We start from the raw sequence: 18,320 nt of genomic DNA on the forward strand, positions 1-18,320 counted from the left end.
TTCATCAACCAAATAGCAATTAGCAAACAGGAATGCAACCAAGTGTCCATAGAAAAAAATATATGTCAAGGAACCTTGTAAAAGAGGATGAAGAAGAAAGAAATAAAGGTGAATAAGAAGAACAAAAGGAAGCATCGGCACTTTTGATTCAAGTGAACGGAAGGAAGCATCGGCACTTTCGATTCAAGAAGGACGAAAGGAAGCATCGACACTTTTGATTCAAGGAACGGAAGAAAACATCAGCACTTTCGATTCAATTGTTCATCTTTTCATTATGGAGAAGGAAAAGAGTAGGGAGAATATTAGAGTATCTAGAATTGTATTCTAGAATATGCAATGTGACTAAGTCCGTGACAATGTGCTCCTAATATGGGCATTGTGTGTGTGTGAGTTGTTATGGCTGTTAAGGAATGTTGGAGTCTGTTATCAATTTGTTATATAGGTAGAGTAAGCTTGAAGGCACAACTTCTATATATAAGCTGGTTGTAATGCAGTTTGATAGTAACCGAATGAAAATTACCAAACGTTATTCATTGAGTTTCTTAGTTTATCAACATTCAGATTCTTCCCACGTCACCGATCCTCCTGATCTCCTATGTAATAAACCGCATTCGTTGGATGTAAACCTTCCCAACCGTTGGATCATAGCTCCTATCCTTCTTATTCCTCCCACTTTCTTTTCCTTTTAAACCAACAATCTCATCTTCGTCTCACTTCACAACAACAGTTCCTCTCTTTCACTCGCTTTCTTCGGACAAAACAAAGAGACAGAGAGCTTCTACTTTCAATGGCAGCTGCTGTCGTTACTAACGGTACTCAAGGTCCCCCACACGCTCGACAATCTTTACTTCCAGATTACCCTCAGGTACTTGTGTCTTGCCCTAAAGGGTTTTTTTTCTTGTATCATTCCGTGTTAGCTTATTTTTCGTTTTGAATTGTCTTCGCAGCTGATTTTGGAAGCCATAGACGCATTGAACGAGAAAGCAGGGTCGAATAAGTCAACAATAGCGAAGCACATCGAGTCGACTCACATGGATCTCCCAGCTGCTCACACCACTCTACTTTCCCACCACCTTAACAAGATGAAACAAAGCGGTCAAATCGTGATGTTAAAGAACAATTACATGAGACCCGACCCAAATGCTCCACCCAAGCGTGGACGTGGGCGTCCACGTAAGCCCAAGGCTCCTATTCCACCTGGCACCGTCGTCTCTCCGCCTAGACCTCGTGGTCGTCCGCCCAAAGATCCGCTTGCTCCGCCTAAGCCCAAAGCCACTCCCGGAAGTGGAAGGGCACGCGGGCGCCCCCCTAAGATGGCTAAAACGACACCGCCCGCCGACCCTTCAACTGCTGGAGTTAAGCGAGGCCGTGGTCGACCGCCGAAAGTGTAACCCAAGGGCGAAGTTGCGGAGTTCTTTTTCTTTTATTTCTTTAACTTTTTAATATTTTTAGGTGATGTTTAGTTCTCTCCTTCACTGATTATTGTTTTAGGCCTCTGTTTAATTATTTTTAACTGGAAAAAAGTGTTGTAATGTATTCAGGAAGGCTTTAGACTTGAGTGACTCGTAATTTGCATGTAAATCCGTTAAATTATGTAATATTCTGGTCTATATTATTGAGAATAACTTGATGTAATTTATGTGCAGGAATCTGTAATCTTTTAAACAATTTAACTTTACAGATAATTATACACATAAAAGGGAACTGTTGTGTAAGGTGGCAAGTTTCCTTTTGAGAGCACGCCTGAAATTCGTTAAAAAGTAGAGGGAAAAAAAAGGGAAAAACAGAGAAGATTATTTTGGTGATATTTTTATTGGGTTTGTTGATTCTTTTGCACATGCAGTGGTAAGCTAAGGCAATGGCAATAGTGAATTAAAATTTTGTAAGAAAAATGTTTTGAATTATTTTTTTTATAATTATTTATATTCAATCTATTAATTATTTAGTTCAAATTGATATTTTATGTAGGGACGAATCTATATAAAGGATGAAAGTTATAGTCTTTTTCATAATTTTTAATTTAATAACATTTTATATTCTTATAAGTATAAATTTAAGAAAAAAATAGATTTTTGTCCTCTCTAATTTTTTAGATAAAAAATATAATAAATCTTTATTATTTTGAACTTAAATATTTTGTTTCTCTCAATATTTAATCATAATAATTAAATTCAAAAATAACTTTGTTTAAAGGATAAAATATCTCTTTTAATATAACATTAGAGACAGATTTATTAGGCCGGGGTAACTTTGTTTATTACACCATCGGAAAAGTCATTAAATACAATATAGGATTGGACTAAAAATCCATCCCCAGCCGTTGGATCAAAAATAATATATTCTAACGGCCAAATCATGAATTTGAAAACAAAAAGAGGGAAACAAATTCATAAATCCAGAGTTCTGAAAACTTCCAATCCTAGTTCAGCTTCAATCCACATCACCGATCCTCGTGATCTCATATATAATAAACAAGAGCCGTTGGATCATAGCTCCTACACTTCTTCCTCCCATGATTCTTTTCCTTTAAAACTCAACCTAATCTCCATGTTTTCAAACACTAATTTTAGTTAATATGTTTATATCTATCTCAAATGACCTTCAAATTTTCAACAAAAAATAGGAATTTGAAATGTAAAAACATTCAATAAAATAACGTCTTATAATTAAAAGATCATTTTATAATTTTTAATAATCAAATGATTTAACAAAACAACACTCTATAATTAAAGATTATTCATATACTTTACACTTATGATTAATACTCCATTTGTATATATATATGAATGATTGTATGTTTTTCGGGACAGAGGGGACAGTTTGATGTTGAGGTATTTTTGATTCGGCAAATGACAATGTGAAATTGATGAAGTTATTCATCGAATGCGAACTTCTCAACAGCCACCGAAAACAATCGGTACACTTTTTCAAAAAGTGTAGAAAGGACTTGAGATTATGGAGGAATGAGAAAATATAAATAAACCCTAAACAAAAATATTAATAGTTTTGAGGCTGATCGTACACGACATTATGTGTACTGTCCAAGGAGACAAAACAAACCATTGTATGTATTAGTTCATTTCTTCAAAAATAAAAACAACTTCAGCATTTATACAAGTTTTATATTTATCCACTTGACAAATCCAACTACATAAAATATATACATATACACACACAATTTCAACACATGAGTCACTTTCATATTTACACTTTTCAAATGACGAAATCACCCCTCAAGGCTCAACCCATCAACAGATTCAAAGTCCAGCATCAAATGGCACTCCAGTTCCCGGAATCCAAGCATTCCCGGCGAGAAAATTACTTACGGTGAATTTCCCGGCATCAGCGGCAGCTATAACATGATATCCACCCCATTTCACTCTTCCACCGGTGCCTGCTCCGGGGCCGGTGTTCATATGTTCGGCATAGTAAAGACTGCTCAAGGCAAAATTTCCACTCCACGGTAACCAGCCTTCTGCATCAATCAGTCCATCCAAACCACTCTTCATAAACACAGTTCTTGAATATTTCTGCCATGGCCGCCCCAAATAGCTCTTGAATGAACCCTGAACCGCTCTCAAGTCAGATGATGCCGTCACGCGTGAGTTGTGGATGATTATGCCCGTATTCTCATTCGGGTCGGTTCTCGCTTGGGCTGTGACGGTATTCATCTGACCGCTCATCGGTCTTCGGATGTAAATGTTGCAGTTTTGTAAAACGGCAACGGCGTCGCCGAATATAAAGTCCACGGTTCCGTAAATGTCACAGTCACGGTAGAACTGACGTTGAGAATAGACGTATAAGGTATCCTGGTAACCTTTGAAGCTGCAACGGTAAAAGACTGAGAAATCGGAGCCGGACCGGAGGGCCACTGCCTGGTGTTTTTGGGGCCCGGCTGTGTTCTCGAAGGTTATGTCACGTGCTATGAAGCCGTCGCCGGAGACACCTAGAAGAAGAAACAAATGAACTCAGTTAGTAATCTAATGATATTATGGATGGAAAGAAGAAAAAAGAAAGAAAAAATATTATTGTTTTAGTTATATTATGCTGTATAAATTAGTTGTTTGGGATAGTTGGGGAAGAAGGAGACATAAGAATATCCAATTACTTGTAAAAGTTGAGTTACTTTTTACTATTAAAGAAGGGGAAAAAACACAAGACTTGTGGATATTTTGCATGAGAGTCACAGTTTGTTTTCTAAAGCTATGGGAAATAAAATTCCTTTAGTTCAAAGATGAAAATAAAATGGAGCAGTCGGAAGAGCATTTTCAGTCATAAATTATTTGACGGCTTACCAACAGTTGCTGTACGAAAAGTTGTGACGGTTTGAGCATTTTTGTTACCACTGATAACTGTGGCATCCATCCCATCTCCAATCAACATTATGTTTTTAGCTGATCTTGGAATATCCACATTTTCATTGTACACACCAGCTTTTACGTGTATGACGGTTCTCCGTCCACCGCCAACTGTTGCCACTGCCTCCGATATGGTCTTGAAGTTACCAGAACCATCTTTAGCCACCACGATATCAGCATTTAATGGTGCACTGGTTTTCTGTAGGAGCTTCCGGTCTGCACCCGAAAGCCAAGTAGGGAATTTATGGCCGAGCAGGCGTCTATTACCAACTTGTTTAGTGGTAGCAGTGGGCTTATTTATGGCCAGGGAATTGCTAATCAACTTGGAGAAGTTGCCTAACATGGATGGTAAGGTTTGCAAATGAGAGGCCAAGTTGAAATCAATGAAGCCATTTTGGCAGGTTTGTTGATTGGCAATTGCGGCGCTTAACCAGGTTTGAGCATCTAATGGGTTGCTAGTGCTCTTTGATCGGTTAAGATGGACAATGGTGTCCTGGTAAAGCTCCAAGCAGTCATTCCAAGCTAATTTGGCTCGCTCGTCGAACGAACTCGAGTCCATGGTGGAGACGAGCCGATGAGCTTGAACCGCTTGGTCTAAGGTGACCTGGAACGCGAGGTCACGGAATGAAAACCGGGTTTGATCAAGGGCAAGGGTTGATGCAACATTAACAACATATCCCATGAAATGGTTGCAGACATCAGGGTAGGGTGTTTGGGAACATGATGATATTGTAGCACCATGCACAAAGTTCCCGAGCGGGAAAGAAGTGAAGAAACAAGCAGTGAAAAAAGCAAGGGCAAGAAGCTTCTCCATGAAGACTGTTATATTCCGTAAAGTTTTTAAAAGTTTGAACTGATGAAAAGGAAGGGAGGGAAGAGGGATTTATATAGGGATAGAAAAGAGGGCATCATTTGGTGGGACAAACTAGCATGGAATGTGAATGGGTTTTGGGGGCCATGCACATAATGTTTACGTTAAAACATAATCTTTGGGGATTGCTTAATGGTTCAGGGATTATCCTACGTATTATGGTTTCTATTTGTGCATGCGGTTTATTAACTGATAGCATTTATTTTTCTTGTCATCCCAATTTCAATACAATTTGTTTGTTTTTCTTTACATTGTTTTATTGATATGATGGATATAATAATAGTGAAAACATTGACTTATGACTCAACAAGTCTTTGCAATTGTAACTTCATTGGGATGTTAGGAGAAATATGTGGTTTGGTAGTGGTTATTGGGGTATTTTGCACTTTTTACAACTTTTCCATTGGGATTTTGTTCTAGGTGTATATTTACGTATATTCTTTAAATAATTACAATAAATTATTTATTTTTAAAATATTAACCACAACATATATAAATTTTGAAAACGTAACTGTTCGAACTCGATACCTTTAAAAATAATAATACTACCTTTTACCATTAAGTCACCTCATTGATTTCATATTAGCACAAATATTAGCAAGACTTGTTCTAATCATATTTTAATTATTGAAAACATATATCATATATGATTTAGAATTAAATGATGGTGCATAACCTTAGAAATTTAGGGTATGAATTTTAAATTTTAGAGTTTAAAATTTAGAAAAAAATTTAATGTTTAAAAAATATGTAAACATTATTTATGGAATTCAAACATTTTATTACACTATATTAAATATTAATTCTATATAATAAATATGGATTAGCAAAGGGTTGATAAGGCAATATTAGACTTGGGCAGCAGTACAACCCACAAATTTAAAGCATGTTTGAAGGACTCCACCTGCAATTAGACCGCCACTAATCCCTCGTCCACCAAAAGTTACCAAGATTTATCCGAGTTGGATTTTATTTATTTATTTATTCTGTTTTCATTTTATTTTGTATTAGAAAATACAATAGATATGGATTATCAAAGGGTCCATAAGACTGTGTTAGACATGAGCAGCAATATAAACCACAAATTTAAAGCTTGTTTGAAGGACCCCTCCTACAATTAGACCACTACTAATACATTGTCCACCAAAATTATGAAATTAGATTGCATTATCACTAATCAAACAATCTTAATCTTCATGGTTCGCTCTATTTGATCTAAATTCCCACTTTTGCTTTATTGCTTAAAGTAATTAATTAACGGTTAAATCAGTCTAGAAAAGGGCAGTACTAGAAGATTAAGCAAACAATACTTCCAAGTTTCAACAAAGAGAGCTAATAATTAAGTTGGTTTTCATGACGAAGAACAAAACCATTGGTGAATTAATTGAAGTGTACTTAAGTTTGTATTCTTACAATTTAAGATCTCTTTGATGTTTTGTCGAATTTTTTATCAGTCGGTAGGTTTGTTTGGTTTTTTAGAAGACAAAAGGAGTCGCTGGTTGTCGTACTTAAACTTTAGAAGACAAAAGAATGTTTATAATTTTATTTTTTTAAAGAATATATTTTGGGATGAGAGTATAGAGGAGTTAATGAATCAATGGAAATATATAATTTGTATAAAAATTATAGTAAAAAACAAAATTGAATGAAATACAAAGATATGAGACTAAATAAAAAAAGAGAGTAAATTTATGGTTAGAAAGATGAATTGAAGCTGCGTAAATATTCATATTCTGTACTGGTGGAGGAATATGTGATTCAAATTTGATAAAAATAAACGTAAAATGAAGGAAGAATCAGGGGTGGGTATCCGATCGAATCGATTTGAATAGAGTTAAAAATTTTGAGTTAGTCAAATAGATGAGTCATATTTTATTGTTCAAATTTTATTTTTATTTTTTAGTCATTATAATGTATGGAATTCGAACCAAATTCATTCAATTTTTTTGAATTGAATTGAATTTTACTCACCACTGAATAATTATAATAAAACGACGTTTACAACGATGATTATGGTATGCAATGATCTTGGATTTAGGATTTGAGTCTTGATAATACTATTCTCCTTCTCTATCATATAAAAAAGAATACGATCTTTCTATATTATTACATTTTAAATTATAAATTGAGAGAAGTGATTACATTAACAGGGTTGAAACACTGTTTTTGGGACGCCTAACGCATCATTAACAACTTAAACTTATCTAAAAAATAATATAGATGAATATTTGTGATTACTTTTTCTACTTGAATTGTTTGCAGTAATTATAATGTAATATTTACTCATAATTTATTTTTATTTTTAATAATATACAGTCTTACGAATGTAACTGTGTGAATATGAATCTTTAAAAAAATAATATTTTTTATTCATAAATCCGCTTAATAGATTCGTATTTACGATGACTGAGAATGGAGTAGAAAATAGGAACACGTTAAAAAGGTCTTTAATGTAGTTAGTTGATAGTGAAGGAAGCAGCAGCAGCAGCCAGCTAGCTGTTTTCACTTAAACTAAATGCGTATTGACTTGGCTTTTCTTATGTCCTTTTTGTTCTTGCTGATGGATTATCCTCTCTTTTATGATGGAAACTGCACAGAAACTTCTCAATTTAATTGCCAGTTGCAGAAATATTAAAAGTTGATAAACAATGAAAGCATCTTAATTAATCTGTATAGACATACAGTAACACACAAATTTATGTTAGAGAAGTGAATTTACAAAATTTTAAGAGGAATGAATTTATAAAAAATTTAAGAAAAGAAAACAACCGCATCCACCTCACCTTAGGTTGATACCTGTGTATGGGTTCAAGTCTCCACAGTCGTGCATGCAGTAGACATAATGGTATGACAAATAAACGTAACTCTCATTGATTAGTATTTTTAATTATTTTTCTTGGGGAGTTAAATTCTTAATATATCTCATTGGTCCATAATCTTGAGCTTTTTTACACTTTTCTTTCCACTTTTTGAAAAAGGAATACGGATTTTTGGGTGGTGGTTGTTGAGAAGTTCACGTTTGGAACATGCTTAGTCTCGCCATCAAGAATTGAAATATGTGGTTTAGCAGTTAAACGCACTCAACAAATTACTTGGCTGCCTAAGCTTTTGTCGTCCCTTTCACTTGATCACTTATTGTTATTGATGAAAAATGAGTGGTTATGGCTACTAGGCGTGGATTGTTTTTGGTTTGGTGATGAATTTTTGTCTCAAAGTTTGATGGTTATAGGAAGAGCTTAGTGTTGGATTCAAATTAGTACTTTTCTGGTTGCCCACTCTGGTAATTATGGTTTGGCTGTGCTGGAGTCGAGAAAGCCATTTCGTTTGGTTTTTGCTTGGTTGTTATTTTTAGTTGTATCGTTGTGTTTGGCTGTTTTGTTATTGTTTTTCTTTGGATGGTGGCTCGTTTTGTTCTTAAGTGCTATATGTTTCTTGGACGGCTGTAATCTTTGTTGGTCAGTTGTGTTGGTTTTTTTTCCCTTATGCAGTTCTCTTTTCCTCCAATTAGTTTAGAGAGATTTTTAACGAGGCTCATAAGTTAAACTTTGACTTTTGATTTCATGAAATAAAATTGTTCTTTGCCGAGTAAAAATAAAATAAAAATAAACCCTAAACAGCTGATGGAAGGCAGGCAATGGAAGCTGCAGCAGCTCGAAGCTTCTTCTTCCTTGGTGTTGCCAAAACAAACCCATTGATGTTTTGATATCCCAACGCAACAAGGGTTGATAGGTGCAGTAAAAATGAGTGATTCATTTGAATAAATGTTAAAAGATAATATATAGACTGAAATAAGATTTTCAGCACGTTTTGAAATATATTTCTTTTTATCATATTTTCAGACTTCATTCACTATCCCAAACTATTGTCTTTGATAAAGATAAGCTTTTCATCAGTTGATTTTGATAAACAATAATTAAATGTGAGGAGGAGGGGGCGAGTGTTATTTTCTGTTAGAACGTCTTGAGAAAATACGCACCAAGGGGTGTTTTCATCATCAAATCGAGTCAGTCTGTGGCAATGCATCACAGCCAAGAGAAATGGCGGCCTAATTTCTTCAAAGCAACGCTTTTGTGACGGATACTTGGATTCTGACTACTGATGGAGATCGAGTTAATCTAATTGTGTCGCTCAAAACCAAATTAAGCTATGGGACTAATTAAATTATGTGTAAACTACACCTTTAACATCTAAATTATTATTTTTATTTCATTTTAGTACTCAAACTTTATTTTTTTCTAAAATTATACCTAACATTTATTTTAGGTTTTATTTTGGTATCACACCACCACATCATCATTGAAAAATAAAAAACTATCATGTCACCAATTTTGTTAATTTTTTAACAACATGGTATCAAATTGAAACCTAAAATAAATGTTAGGTATAATTTAAAAAAAAATAAAGTTTCAATATCAAAATGGAATAAAAGTAATAGTGCAGTTACTAAAAGTATTATTTACTCTTAATATATTGATTGCACAGTAATCAATTAAGTATTGCATAACAAAATTGATCGCTATAAACGTCATGCACTTTAAATCTTGGAAGATGGAATTTGTTGTCAACCAAAAATATATTGGCTAATGTTTATTAAGTTGTCAATTAGAGAATATAAAAAGGACCACCAAAAGGATTAAAGTTTATTGTAAAGTTAGGGTTGAGTAGAAAATTGAAGTGGTCTTGGTAAATTGAAAATTTTACATCTAATTATGCATGAGAAGACTAATACTTTATATATTTAACGGTATATGTTAATTTAAAATTTATCTTAGTCTAGAGGGACGAGACGTATGCATGGGAAAATTAGTCTATCGTAACTTGGTTGAGAGGGTCGCCCTCGCCTCTACAATACTTAATCTGAATTAGTCGATTAATAAATCGAATACACATGATTAATTCAAAAAAATACTAATAATTAATAGTTCAAATTCGACTAGTTTCACAATTAATCTCCTTCAATACATATTATTTTCCACAAAAACTGAATTGGACGATATATCATAAAAGAGAGAGGTTAGGATGTCAAAAGGATTAATAATTTGGTTAGAAAATGAGTTTAATTGAAAAATAAATAGTATTTTAATCATAAGATTGTACATTATCATTAATATTTTAATATTTAACAATTTTTCGTTCAAATTTAATTCTTAAACCTTTTAAATTTATGTCAGAATATGAAAAAGATCAACGATTGAATATGTGCTTCACGTTTAAAAAAAATTATAGACTTACTTAAATAAAAAAATTTCACTTAGTAAAATGATAATAATGATCTATTTTGCTAATAAGGCTTTCGTCTTGGGTACTTGAGCACTAATGTTTGATTTTCATCTCAAGTAAGCGGTGTATGGATTATCTTTAAAACTTATTTTATTCATTTAAAAATTCTTACAATGAAAAAGTCTTTTAAAAATTCACTAGTTTTGTCATTTGAAAAGTGTAAATATGAAAGTGACTCATGTGTTGAAATTGTGATATAGGTTTTATTGGTTAATTACTTGGCTTTATAGTGGATAAAGGTTACTGTGGGATATGCAAATATATATTTTAATACTGAAATTGTTGTATTTAGAAGGAATGAAATAATATATACGATGGTTTGATTGCTTATTAATTTACATCAACTTTTATTTTTACTCTTTTATAAAAATTATAAGTACAATTATAAAAATAAATAATATATTTAAGAATTATTTCTAATCGAATATCAAAATGTATAGTAATAAAATTCATGTGAATAAATACATCTCCTCCTTATTAGTACCTTTTTGTTTTTTTTATATTTTAAAACAATATTTAGATGAATTAATGCTGCGTAGCGAAGAATGTGAATACATTAAAAAGGTTGTTTATGTTTATTGAGTTGGATGATGTTGGGTTAGGGGAAATGATCACGTGCGGCAGTATTAATATACGGTTAAAAAGGTGTTATCGGTTTTATTATTATTTTTTTAATAAAATCGGTAAAAAAATTATCGAAAATATTATTATTTCTATCGATTTTGTTATTATTGAGCACTTTACCGGTTTTATTAACAAATTCGATAAAACGCTATCAATTTTATTATTATTGATCGCTTTACCGAAATTATTAAAAAATATTAATATTTTACGTAAAAATAATAATATTTTAAGTTATTTTTTTTATCAATTTTATTAAAAAAATAATAATAAAACTAATAATGTATTTCTTTAACTATATATTAAGAGTATTGTACTGTATAACTTCTTAATGTTGAAGGAAGCAGCCGCCTGCAGCTGTTTTGATTGGAGAGTTTATATTGTGGTTTTCCTGATGTCCTTTTTGTACCTCCGTATTTATCCTTTCTTTCAGGTTTAATGTACCATTTGCCCTTAATGTTTGTCTGTCTTTTTTATTTAGCATCTAATGCTTATTTTCAGTCAATAGTATCTCTAAATATACATATATATATATATATATATATATATTATTTATTTTATTCTCAACAATCGTGACGGACGTTAAAAGAAAATTGATATGTATTTGTAACACATGATACTTTTGATAAAAAAAACGATTTAATTTAATGAAAAAGAAAAAAAAATCGCATATGAAATCTTTCAAATTTTATTTTTATTCAAATTAATTTTTAAAAGTTATTTAATCTTAAATAGATGTTTTTTTACTGAAAAATAAAATTTAATTTAACATCATTCATTATACGTTAAATATGTAAATAAAAAATATAATACTCAATGTAACACCCTAATCTCACATATTTGGTGTCACACGTAATCACCAATTTTTTTAAATTATTTGTCGATATTTAAAACATTTACACAAAGTATGAAAATGTAACAATTTTGTGAAAACGGGTCCCAATTTAAAAACTCAGTGTATAAACAAATGAAACATTACAACTTGACTCATTTATAAATTATAATCTCTCAATTCGACATCATTGTACTCTGGTACTTCGTCGATACTCGTATGATGATATCGCTATCTCATCTCACTCCAAATAACATATAACCTGTAAAAAAAAACACATTCCAGTGCTTGAAACATTATGTCATTGAGCCAGTGTTTGAAAGCAACAGCGATGTCAGTATACATTATTAAAATATAATTTTATCATATTCCAATTAACAAGTTAACGTCCAGCTCAAACGACCGTCAAATTTTTAATGGATAAGGACGATTTTTAAACATGTGAATAGTCGAATGATCATTTTGTAAGTTTTAATAATCATGGGACTCAACAAAATAATATCCTATAATTAATGATTATTTTTTAACTTTTAATAATCAGATAACTCAATAAATTAGTGTCCTATAATCGGAGAGTTATAAATTAGTGTCCTATAATCGGATGACCATTTGTATATTTTACTCTAAAAAAAATTAAATACCGATAGAATAAACGATGCATTAAGGCTAGAAAAATTACTTGTAGTTGCTTCCAACATGTCCGTACCAGCTCCCCCATGTACTATGGAAATCTTTCTATACATATCTCGTTTTCATTGTCAACTATCTCTTAATTACGACCAAACAACGGGATATATACGTAGTCCAATTTGACTATTAACCATATCTTAGGTTGATAATGATTTGGATCCATTTAAAAAAAATACAGATATTGTAGAATTTTGATTTCTAAAAGCTTAACTGAAAATTTAATTAAATTTAAAATCATTTTATTAATCTAAATAAATTAAATTAAATTAAATTTGAATCAAACATTACAGTTCAAACTAATTTTATTTTATTCTTTTACTTTTCTATCCAATCAATAAAAATTTTTGTGGTTTTTTTTCTTCTTCTAATTGACAACTTAATCAACCTTTGCCAATATATTTAGTGGTCCAATTGATTCATATATAGGTGAAACTAATACATTAAGTGGTTATTGTGTAATTAACAATTCAATCAGTCTCTTTGCTTTTAATGACACGATTTGATCAACTCAATCTCCATCATTAGTATTATAAATTATTGCAATTTTGGGAGTGTTCAATTGAAGAAATTAGCCCCTTTTTTTTCTTGGCTGTGATGCATTGGCTCATCTTCTTAAGACGTTTTAACAGAAATTAACACCTTTTTCATGATTTCAACTCTTCAATTGCGAAACTTCTCCAACTATTGGATTTTGATAGTTACTTTTAAAAAAAAAGATAATTATTAGCTCATGTATATTGAATTTATGCTTAATATAAAAAATTAGTGGCCAAACTATATAATTTCTCCTATTTAGGTGCTTAAATTAGTTTTCGGTCTATCCAGGTACCTGATAATTTCAACGTTACACTTTTATATTTTTTGGACCGTCATTGTTGTTAAATGACACATGTCACATTATATAATTTTAAATTTTTTATTTAAAATAAAAAACCTTAAAATTATTTTTTTTAAAACCCCAAAATTTTCTTACATCTAAAAAACCCAAAAACATTAACAATCTTAATTTCAAACCCCAAACACCAGCACCCTATCACAGCCGTCGTCATCGACGAACAACCACTTCAGTCGTCATCGACGAACAACCACTTCAGTCGTCGTCGCGCACCCAGTGACCGGCCATTGTCTCAATCCCTTAAATTCTTAAACTTAAATCCCTAAAATATTAAACATTCAAATCCCTTAAATTCCTTTGAACAATCATGATAATTGGTCGTTTAGTCGGCTGTGGCAGTTGACTGTTAGACATTTGATATACTGTTTAGTCAACTGTTTGGCCTTTGTTCGTTTGAAAATAGGAAAAGACGTAGGGGAGGGAGAGGGGGACGCAAGTTGAGGTTTTTTTTTTTAATTTGATAATATTTTTATTTTTTAAAAAATAAAAAATTTAGAATTCTATAAATATGACACATGTCATTCTACAGTGGTAACAGTCCAGATATAAAGTATAACGTTAGGAATATTAAACACTTGAATTGACCAAAAATAATTAAAAAAATATATAATTAGGACAATTTTTTATACTAAGCCGTGAATTTATGAAACATAACCCAATTTTTATACATCAACATTGGTAAGTATAAAGATTTTACATCTATTATGGCACTTCTTTAAAAGTCCAATTTCGATTAGCTTTACTATTATCATAGGGGTAAATTACATCGATCATATGTCAATTAGTTAATATAATGGAATAATATATATTTTATATCCATTTAAACAATGACACTTAAATAATTTTATTTTAAAAAATTAACACCTTATTAATAAAGACGTTTTTGTAAAACGCACTTTTATCGACATAATATATTTTTCGATGTTGGCGTCGTCTAGAATTAAGATATAAGTTGTTTAAAAAGAAGTAACGTGCAGTAAGCGTCAAATACATATATATTTGTTCGAGTACAAACACGAGTCAGTTAAACAATGACAACATTCACATGTATAAGTCTTGTCTTTCGATATAATTAAACACTTGAAAAAACTCATATAAATAATATGAGATTTGAGCATTCGTGGTCGAAATTTATTTTAAGTTATCAAAAAAAAAATTAAACTTGACATTAATATGACAGTGAAATATTAATAAAGCAAAAACTGTCTTCACGCCTTTTAAAAAGTGATTCTTACGTGGCATGCCTTTGCCAAAAGAATATCAATTTCCTGAATAAAATTGCTTGGATGTTATTTACTTAAATAAATATATCATTGAATTTATTATGTCACAAATAAATCCAATTCATTGATATTAATATATTACTAAATTTATGATTAAACTAAATAACTAATGTCACAAATAAATTTATTCATTGATCAATTAAATGAGTGTGATTAAATATTCAAATTAAATAGATATGTTTACTGTTCTTAGATAAAAAGATATTGTATTATATTATATTATATATTTATAATTTATTTTAAATAAAATATTTTTTTATCAATGAATATAGTTTGGTTAGGGCAGGGCAAAGGCTAAAATTCCATCATATTTATGCAATTATCAGACAAAAGATTAAAATTGCATTGCAGTATTGGCCCTAAATTACAAGTGTAGACCAATTTCCTTCAAATATGGGCTCACACTTGTTTCGGTGAAATCCACAAGGAGCTAAGGCCTAATCCATCTTCTCTATTTCCTTGAATATTTAAAAAGTGAATAAAATGAAATTCTGATTAAAAAAAATGCCATTCATAATTATATAATCTTGCGTTGTAGGGAGATTTGGTTAATGATAAAAAATTCATAAATTTAACTAGTAAAATTTATATTTGTCTTATTCAAAACTCAGCATCATATCAAAAGGAAACATGAACATTCAAACAGCAAGCTCATAAATTTATTTTATAAAGTCTTAAAATATAAATAAATGATCTTGAACCTTATCTACCCCTCACACCAAACACATTGTGAACTAATTAGAATACCCAATCAAACTTTAGTTGAAACATAGCTCATTAAAATACAAAAGTAAAACATTTATTCAGAGTTGAAATATGTATGTTTGTGGGAAGTTTAATTGGGACCCAAACACCAAAACTGGATTCATTCAAAAGGATAGTAGAGTGTCTCGTGAACCCAAAGACAAAGCTGCTGATCCTAATGCCAAGAGCAAACACCAAACAAGGACAGCCAAGTCTTTGTCTCGGTTACCTTCCGCTTCAATCTTTCCAGACTATTCCCAACTCACGGACTCCCTCCATTTGCTGTCGCTTTTGAAAAATCCAAAAACGCCTAAACGAACCCATATTATCTTGTTGTCGCTCTCTAATTTGCGCTTTTGAAGTTGTTCAGTGATTAATGTCGTCCATCCAGTTTATCTAGACCATGCCATAACTGTATCCAAAATTTATTGTACCATTATAATATAGTAATCCATCTGATATTATTACTGGTATAAGATATAATGATAAAATTAATTTTTAATGTTTATCTAAATGACCACTTAAATTCTTGTTTTTTTTAATATTTTAACTTATAATATTTTATTTTTTAGTCAAAATAATATCTATTAAATAAAAATCATTAATTGATTGACGATCAATGCATGTTACTCAGGTGACATTTTCACGTTTGCTTAATTGGTGACATATCATATACCACACCACCAAAGTAATAAAATGATATATTTCATGTCATCTAAAGTAAAAATGTGACATATATCATATTATCAATTAAATACATGTGAAAAATATCACGTCAATAACATAAGATTATTATTAATTATTTGATGATTTTTATTCAACGTGAACTATTTTAATTTTTTAAAATTAAAATATTAGAATTAAAATATTTTTAAAAAATAAATAAATTTTAAAGTGATAATTTAGGAAAATGTTGGGACCGATTTTATCGTTACATTCTTAATATAATCGTTTTTCTTTTATCTTGTTAATTTATACTCTATTTGCCGGGTTGGTTCTTGTGACAGAACGATCATTGCTGGTAACAGCTTCAGTTTGTTTTATTGTATAAATTTTTACATAATGAAACATATAAATTTTGTTTATTATTTTGACTTGATTTAGATCATAGTCAATGATTCTCATTTAAAATTTAAGATAATGTTATAGTAATATATTTTTGTTAATTCAATTAAATAAAAAATATTCATTTATAATTTCAAAATTAATAGGAATAATTTATTCATGATCCATTTTAAAATTTTACAGACTGGTTTTCTATTTATAATCATAATGCATGTGACGTGCATGATTATCCTAAGCAAAATCACGAGATTAGGCAACACTGTCAAATTTAATTAAACAAGAAATAAAGGTTAAAGGAAGAGCACTATAATTGCATGTGACTTGAATAATATGATATAGCATCCGCTAAAAAAATGGAACAAAATGATATTTTCTATAAGTCATAATTTTAATCTTTATTTTATTGAGTGAGATGAGGAATGAAACTCTAAAGAAAATGTCGGAATAGTCTTTCGGTTGGGTCTGAAATTGGGCTTCGACTTGGATTAAACGAATTGGAGTTGTCACCGATCATTTATTTTAAAACAAATGGGTTGATCGGATACCCTATTTCTTACATGATCTGCGTCTTTCCAAAGATGTGTCGGATTCGGGAGTCGGTTACAGTCAATGAAGGGTTAGCACCATTGAACTGCCCTTTCGGTACTACGCAATTTCCAGTTGTCTTAAATTAAGAAAATTGTAATTTAAAATTAAAAGGTAGAAATACGATACCAATTACTTACCTTAGATAGTTTTAAAGGTGTACCCTTAAGAAAGTCAAAAAACTATGTTAGATAAAAAGGTAAGAAATAAATAAATTAATTAAATTAAAATGAAGAAAAAATAAATTAAATAAAAGATAAGATAAAGAAAACAAAGATAAAATAGTAAGTAAAATAAATAAAAATATATAAAAAATAAAGAAAAAGAATATATAAATAAAACAAACAAATAAAATAATAATAATAAAGTAAAAATAATATATATATATATATAATAAATAAAAACATAAAAAATAGGATATATATATATATATATATTAATAAAACAGATAATAAAAAATAACATATCTAAAAAAATAAAAATATATACTAAAGTAAAAAAGAAAATGCATAAAATGTAAAAAAATATTACATGAAAAAAAAAGAAAAAAATAACAAAAAAATTAAATAAAATTTGTAATAAGGGAAATGTGTGTATAAATAAAGTTAAATAAATAAAATAATAATAATTAAAACGTAAATGTAAGAGATCAAATCAAAAGGAAAAAAATATGCACATGCGAGAAATGAACGAATCAAGGTAAAAAAGATGTACCTTTTATTTCTTTTTCGAATCGTTTACAATAGCTTTGCCTTTGTATTTTTTAGTGCTTTCCTCTGTATTTTGCATGTAAATCGTCCGTTACAATAGTGAGTTATAATGACTATTTATAACGCTTGTGGATCTTATTTTTAGGAGTTTGAATCATAGTAGAACTCTATCATATTTTTAGGAGTTTGAATCATAGTAAAACTCTATCCTATTTTTAGAAGTTTGAATCCTAATAAAACTCTATCATATTTTTAGGAGTTTGAATCATAGTAAAATTCTAACATTATGTTTGTTTTCTAAATCCCACTAAATCGGGGTTGTTGAGAGTGTTATACCTGGACAAAAATATGTGTTGACAACTGCCCCTCTTTTCCCATAGTCGTGT

At 30.5% G+C, this 18,320-nt stretch overlaps 2 protein-coding genes across 4 annotated transcripts; one reads left to right on the plus strand and one right to left on the minus strand.

Moving 5' to 3' along the window:
* The first annotated feature begins 689 nt into the window (after window positions 1-689).
* LOC120134349 (HMG-Y-related protein B-like) lies at window positions 690-1,412 on the plus strand. Its single transcript, XM_039150782.1, has 2 exons — window positions 690-865; window positions 948-1,412. Exons 1-2 carry the CDS (start codon window positions 788-790, stop codon window positions 1,389-1,391), a joined length of 522 nt encoding a protein of 173 aa, XP_039006713.1. The 5' UTR covers window positions 690-787; the 3' UTR covers window positions 1,392-1,412.
* A 1,776-nt stretch (window positions 1,413-3,188) lies between these two features.
* Window positions 3,189-5,182, minus strand: LOC120134348 (pectinesterase-like). 3 transcript variants are annotated; one of them, XM_039150780.1, is made up of 3 exons: window positions 4,296-5,182; window positions 3,252-3,946; window positions 3,189-3,220 (listed from the first exon to the last, which is right to left on the minus strand). In XM_039150780.1, the coding sequence occupies exons 1-2, from the start codon at window positions 5,170-5,172 to the stop codon at window positions 3,258-3,260; spliced, it is 1,566 nt and encodes a 521-aa protein (XP_039006711.1). In that variant the 5' UTR covers window positions 5,173-5,182; the 3' UTR covers window positions 3,189-3,220; window positions 3,252-3,257. The 3 variants fall into 3 exon arrangements, with proteins under 3 accessions (XP_039006711.1, XP_039006712.1, XP_039006709.1); XM_039150781.1 differs by having other exon boundaries at window positions 3,192-3,225; window positions 3,257-3,946; XM_039150778.1 differs by having other exon boundaries at window positions 3,217-3,946.
* Window positions 5,183-18,320: the final 13,138 nt, after the last annotated feature.

Source organism: Hibiscus syriacus, unplaced genomic scaffold (assembly GCF_006381635.1).
Source record: "Hibiscus syriacus cultivar Baekdansim isolate YM2019G1 unplaced genomic scaffold, ASM638163v2 tig00110597_pilon, whole genome shotgun sequence".
In the NCBI taxonomy this organism is placed as follows: domain Eukaryota; kingdom Viridiplantae; phylum Streptophyta; class Magnoliopsida; order Malvales; family Malvaceae; genus Hibiscus; species Hibiscus syriacus.

Excerpts from the sequence above, each read along its gene's own strand:
- LOC120134348 (XM_039150780.1), bottom strand. The coding sequence starts at position 5,172 with ATGGAGAAGCTTCTTGCCCTTGCTTTTTTCACTGCTTGTTTCTTCACT. Across the intron at positions 3,947-4,295 it reads TTTTCGTACAGCAACTGTTG|GTGTCTCCGGCGACGGCTTC; the intron begins GTAAGCCGTCAA and ends TTCTTCTTCTAG.
- LOC120134349 (XM_039150782.1), top strand. The coding sequence starts at position 788 with ATGGCAGCTGCTGTCGTTACTAACGGTACTCAAGGTCCCCCACACGCT. Across the intron at positions 866-947 it reads TACTTCCAGATTACCCTCAG|CTGATTTTGGAAGCCATAGA; the intron begins GTACTTGTGTCT and ends TTGTCTTCGCAG.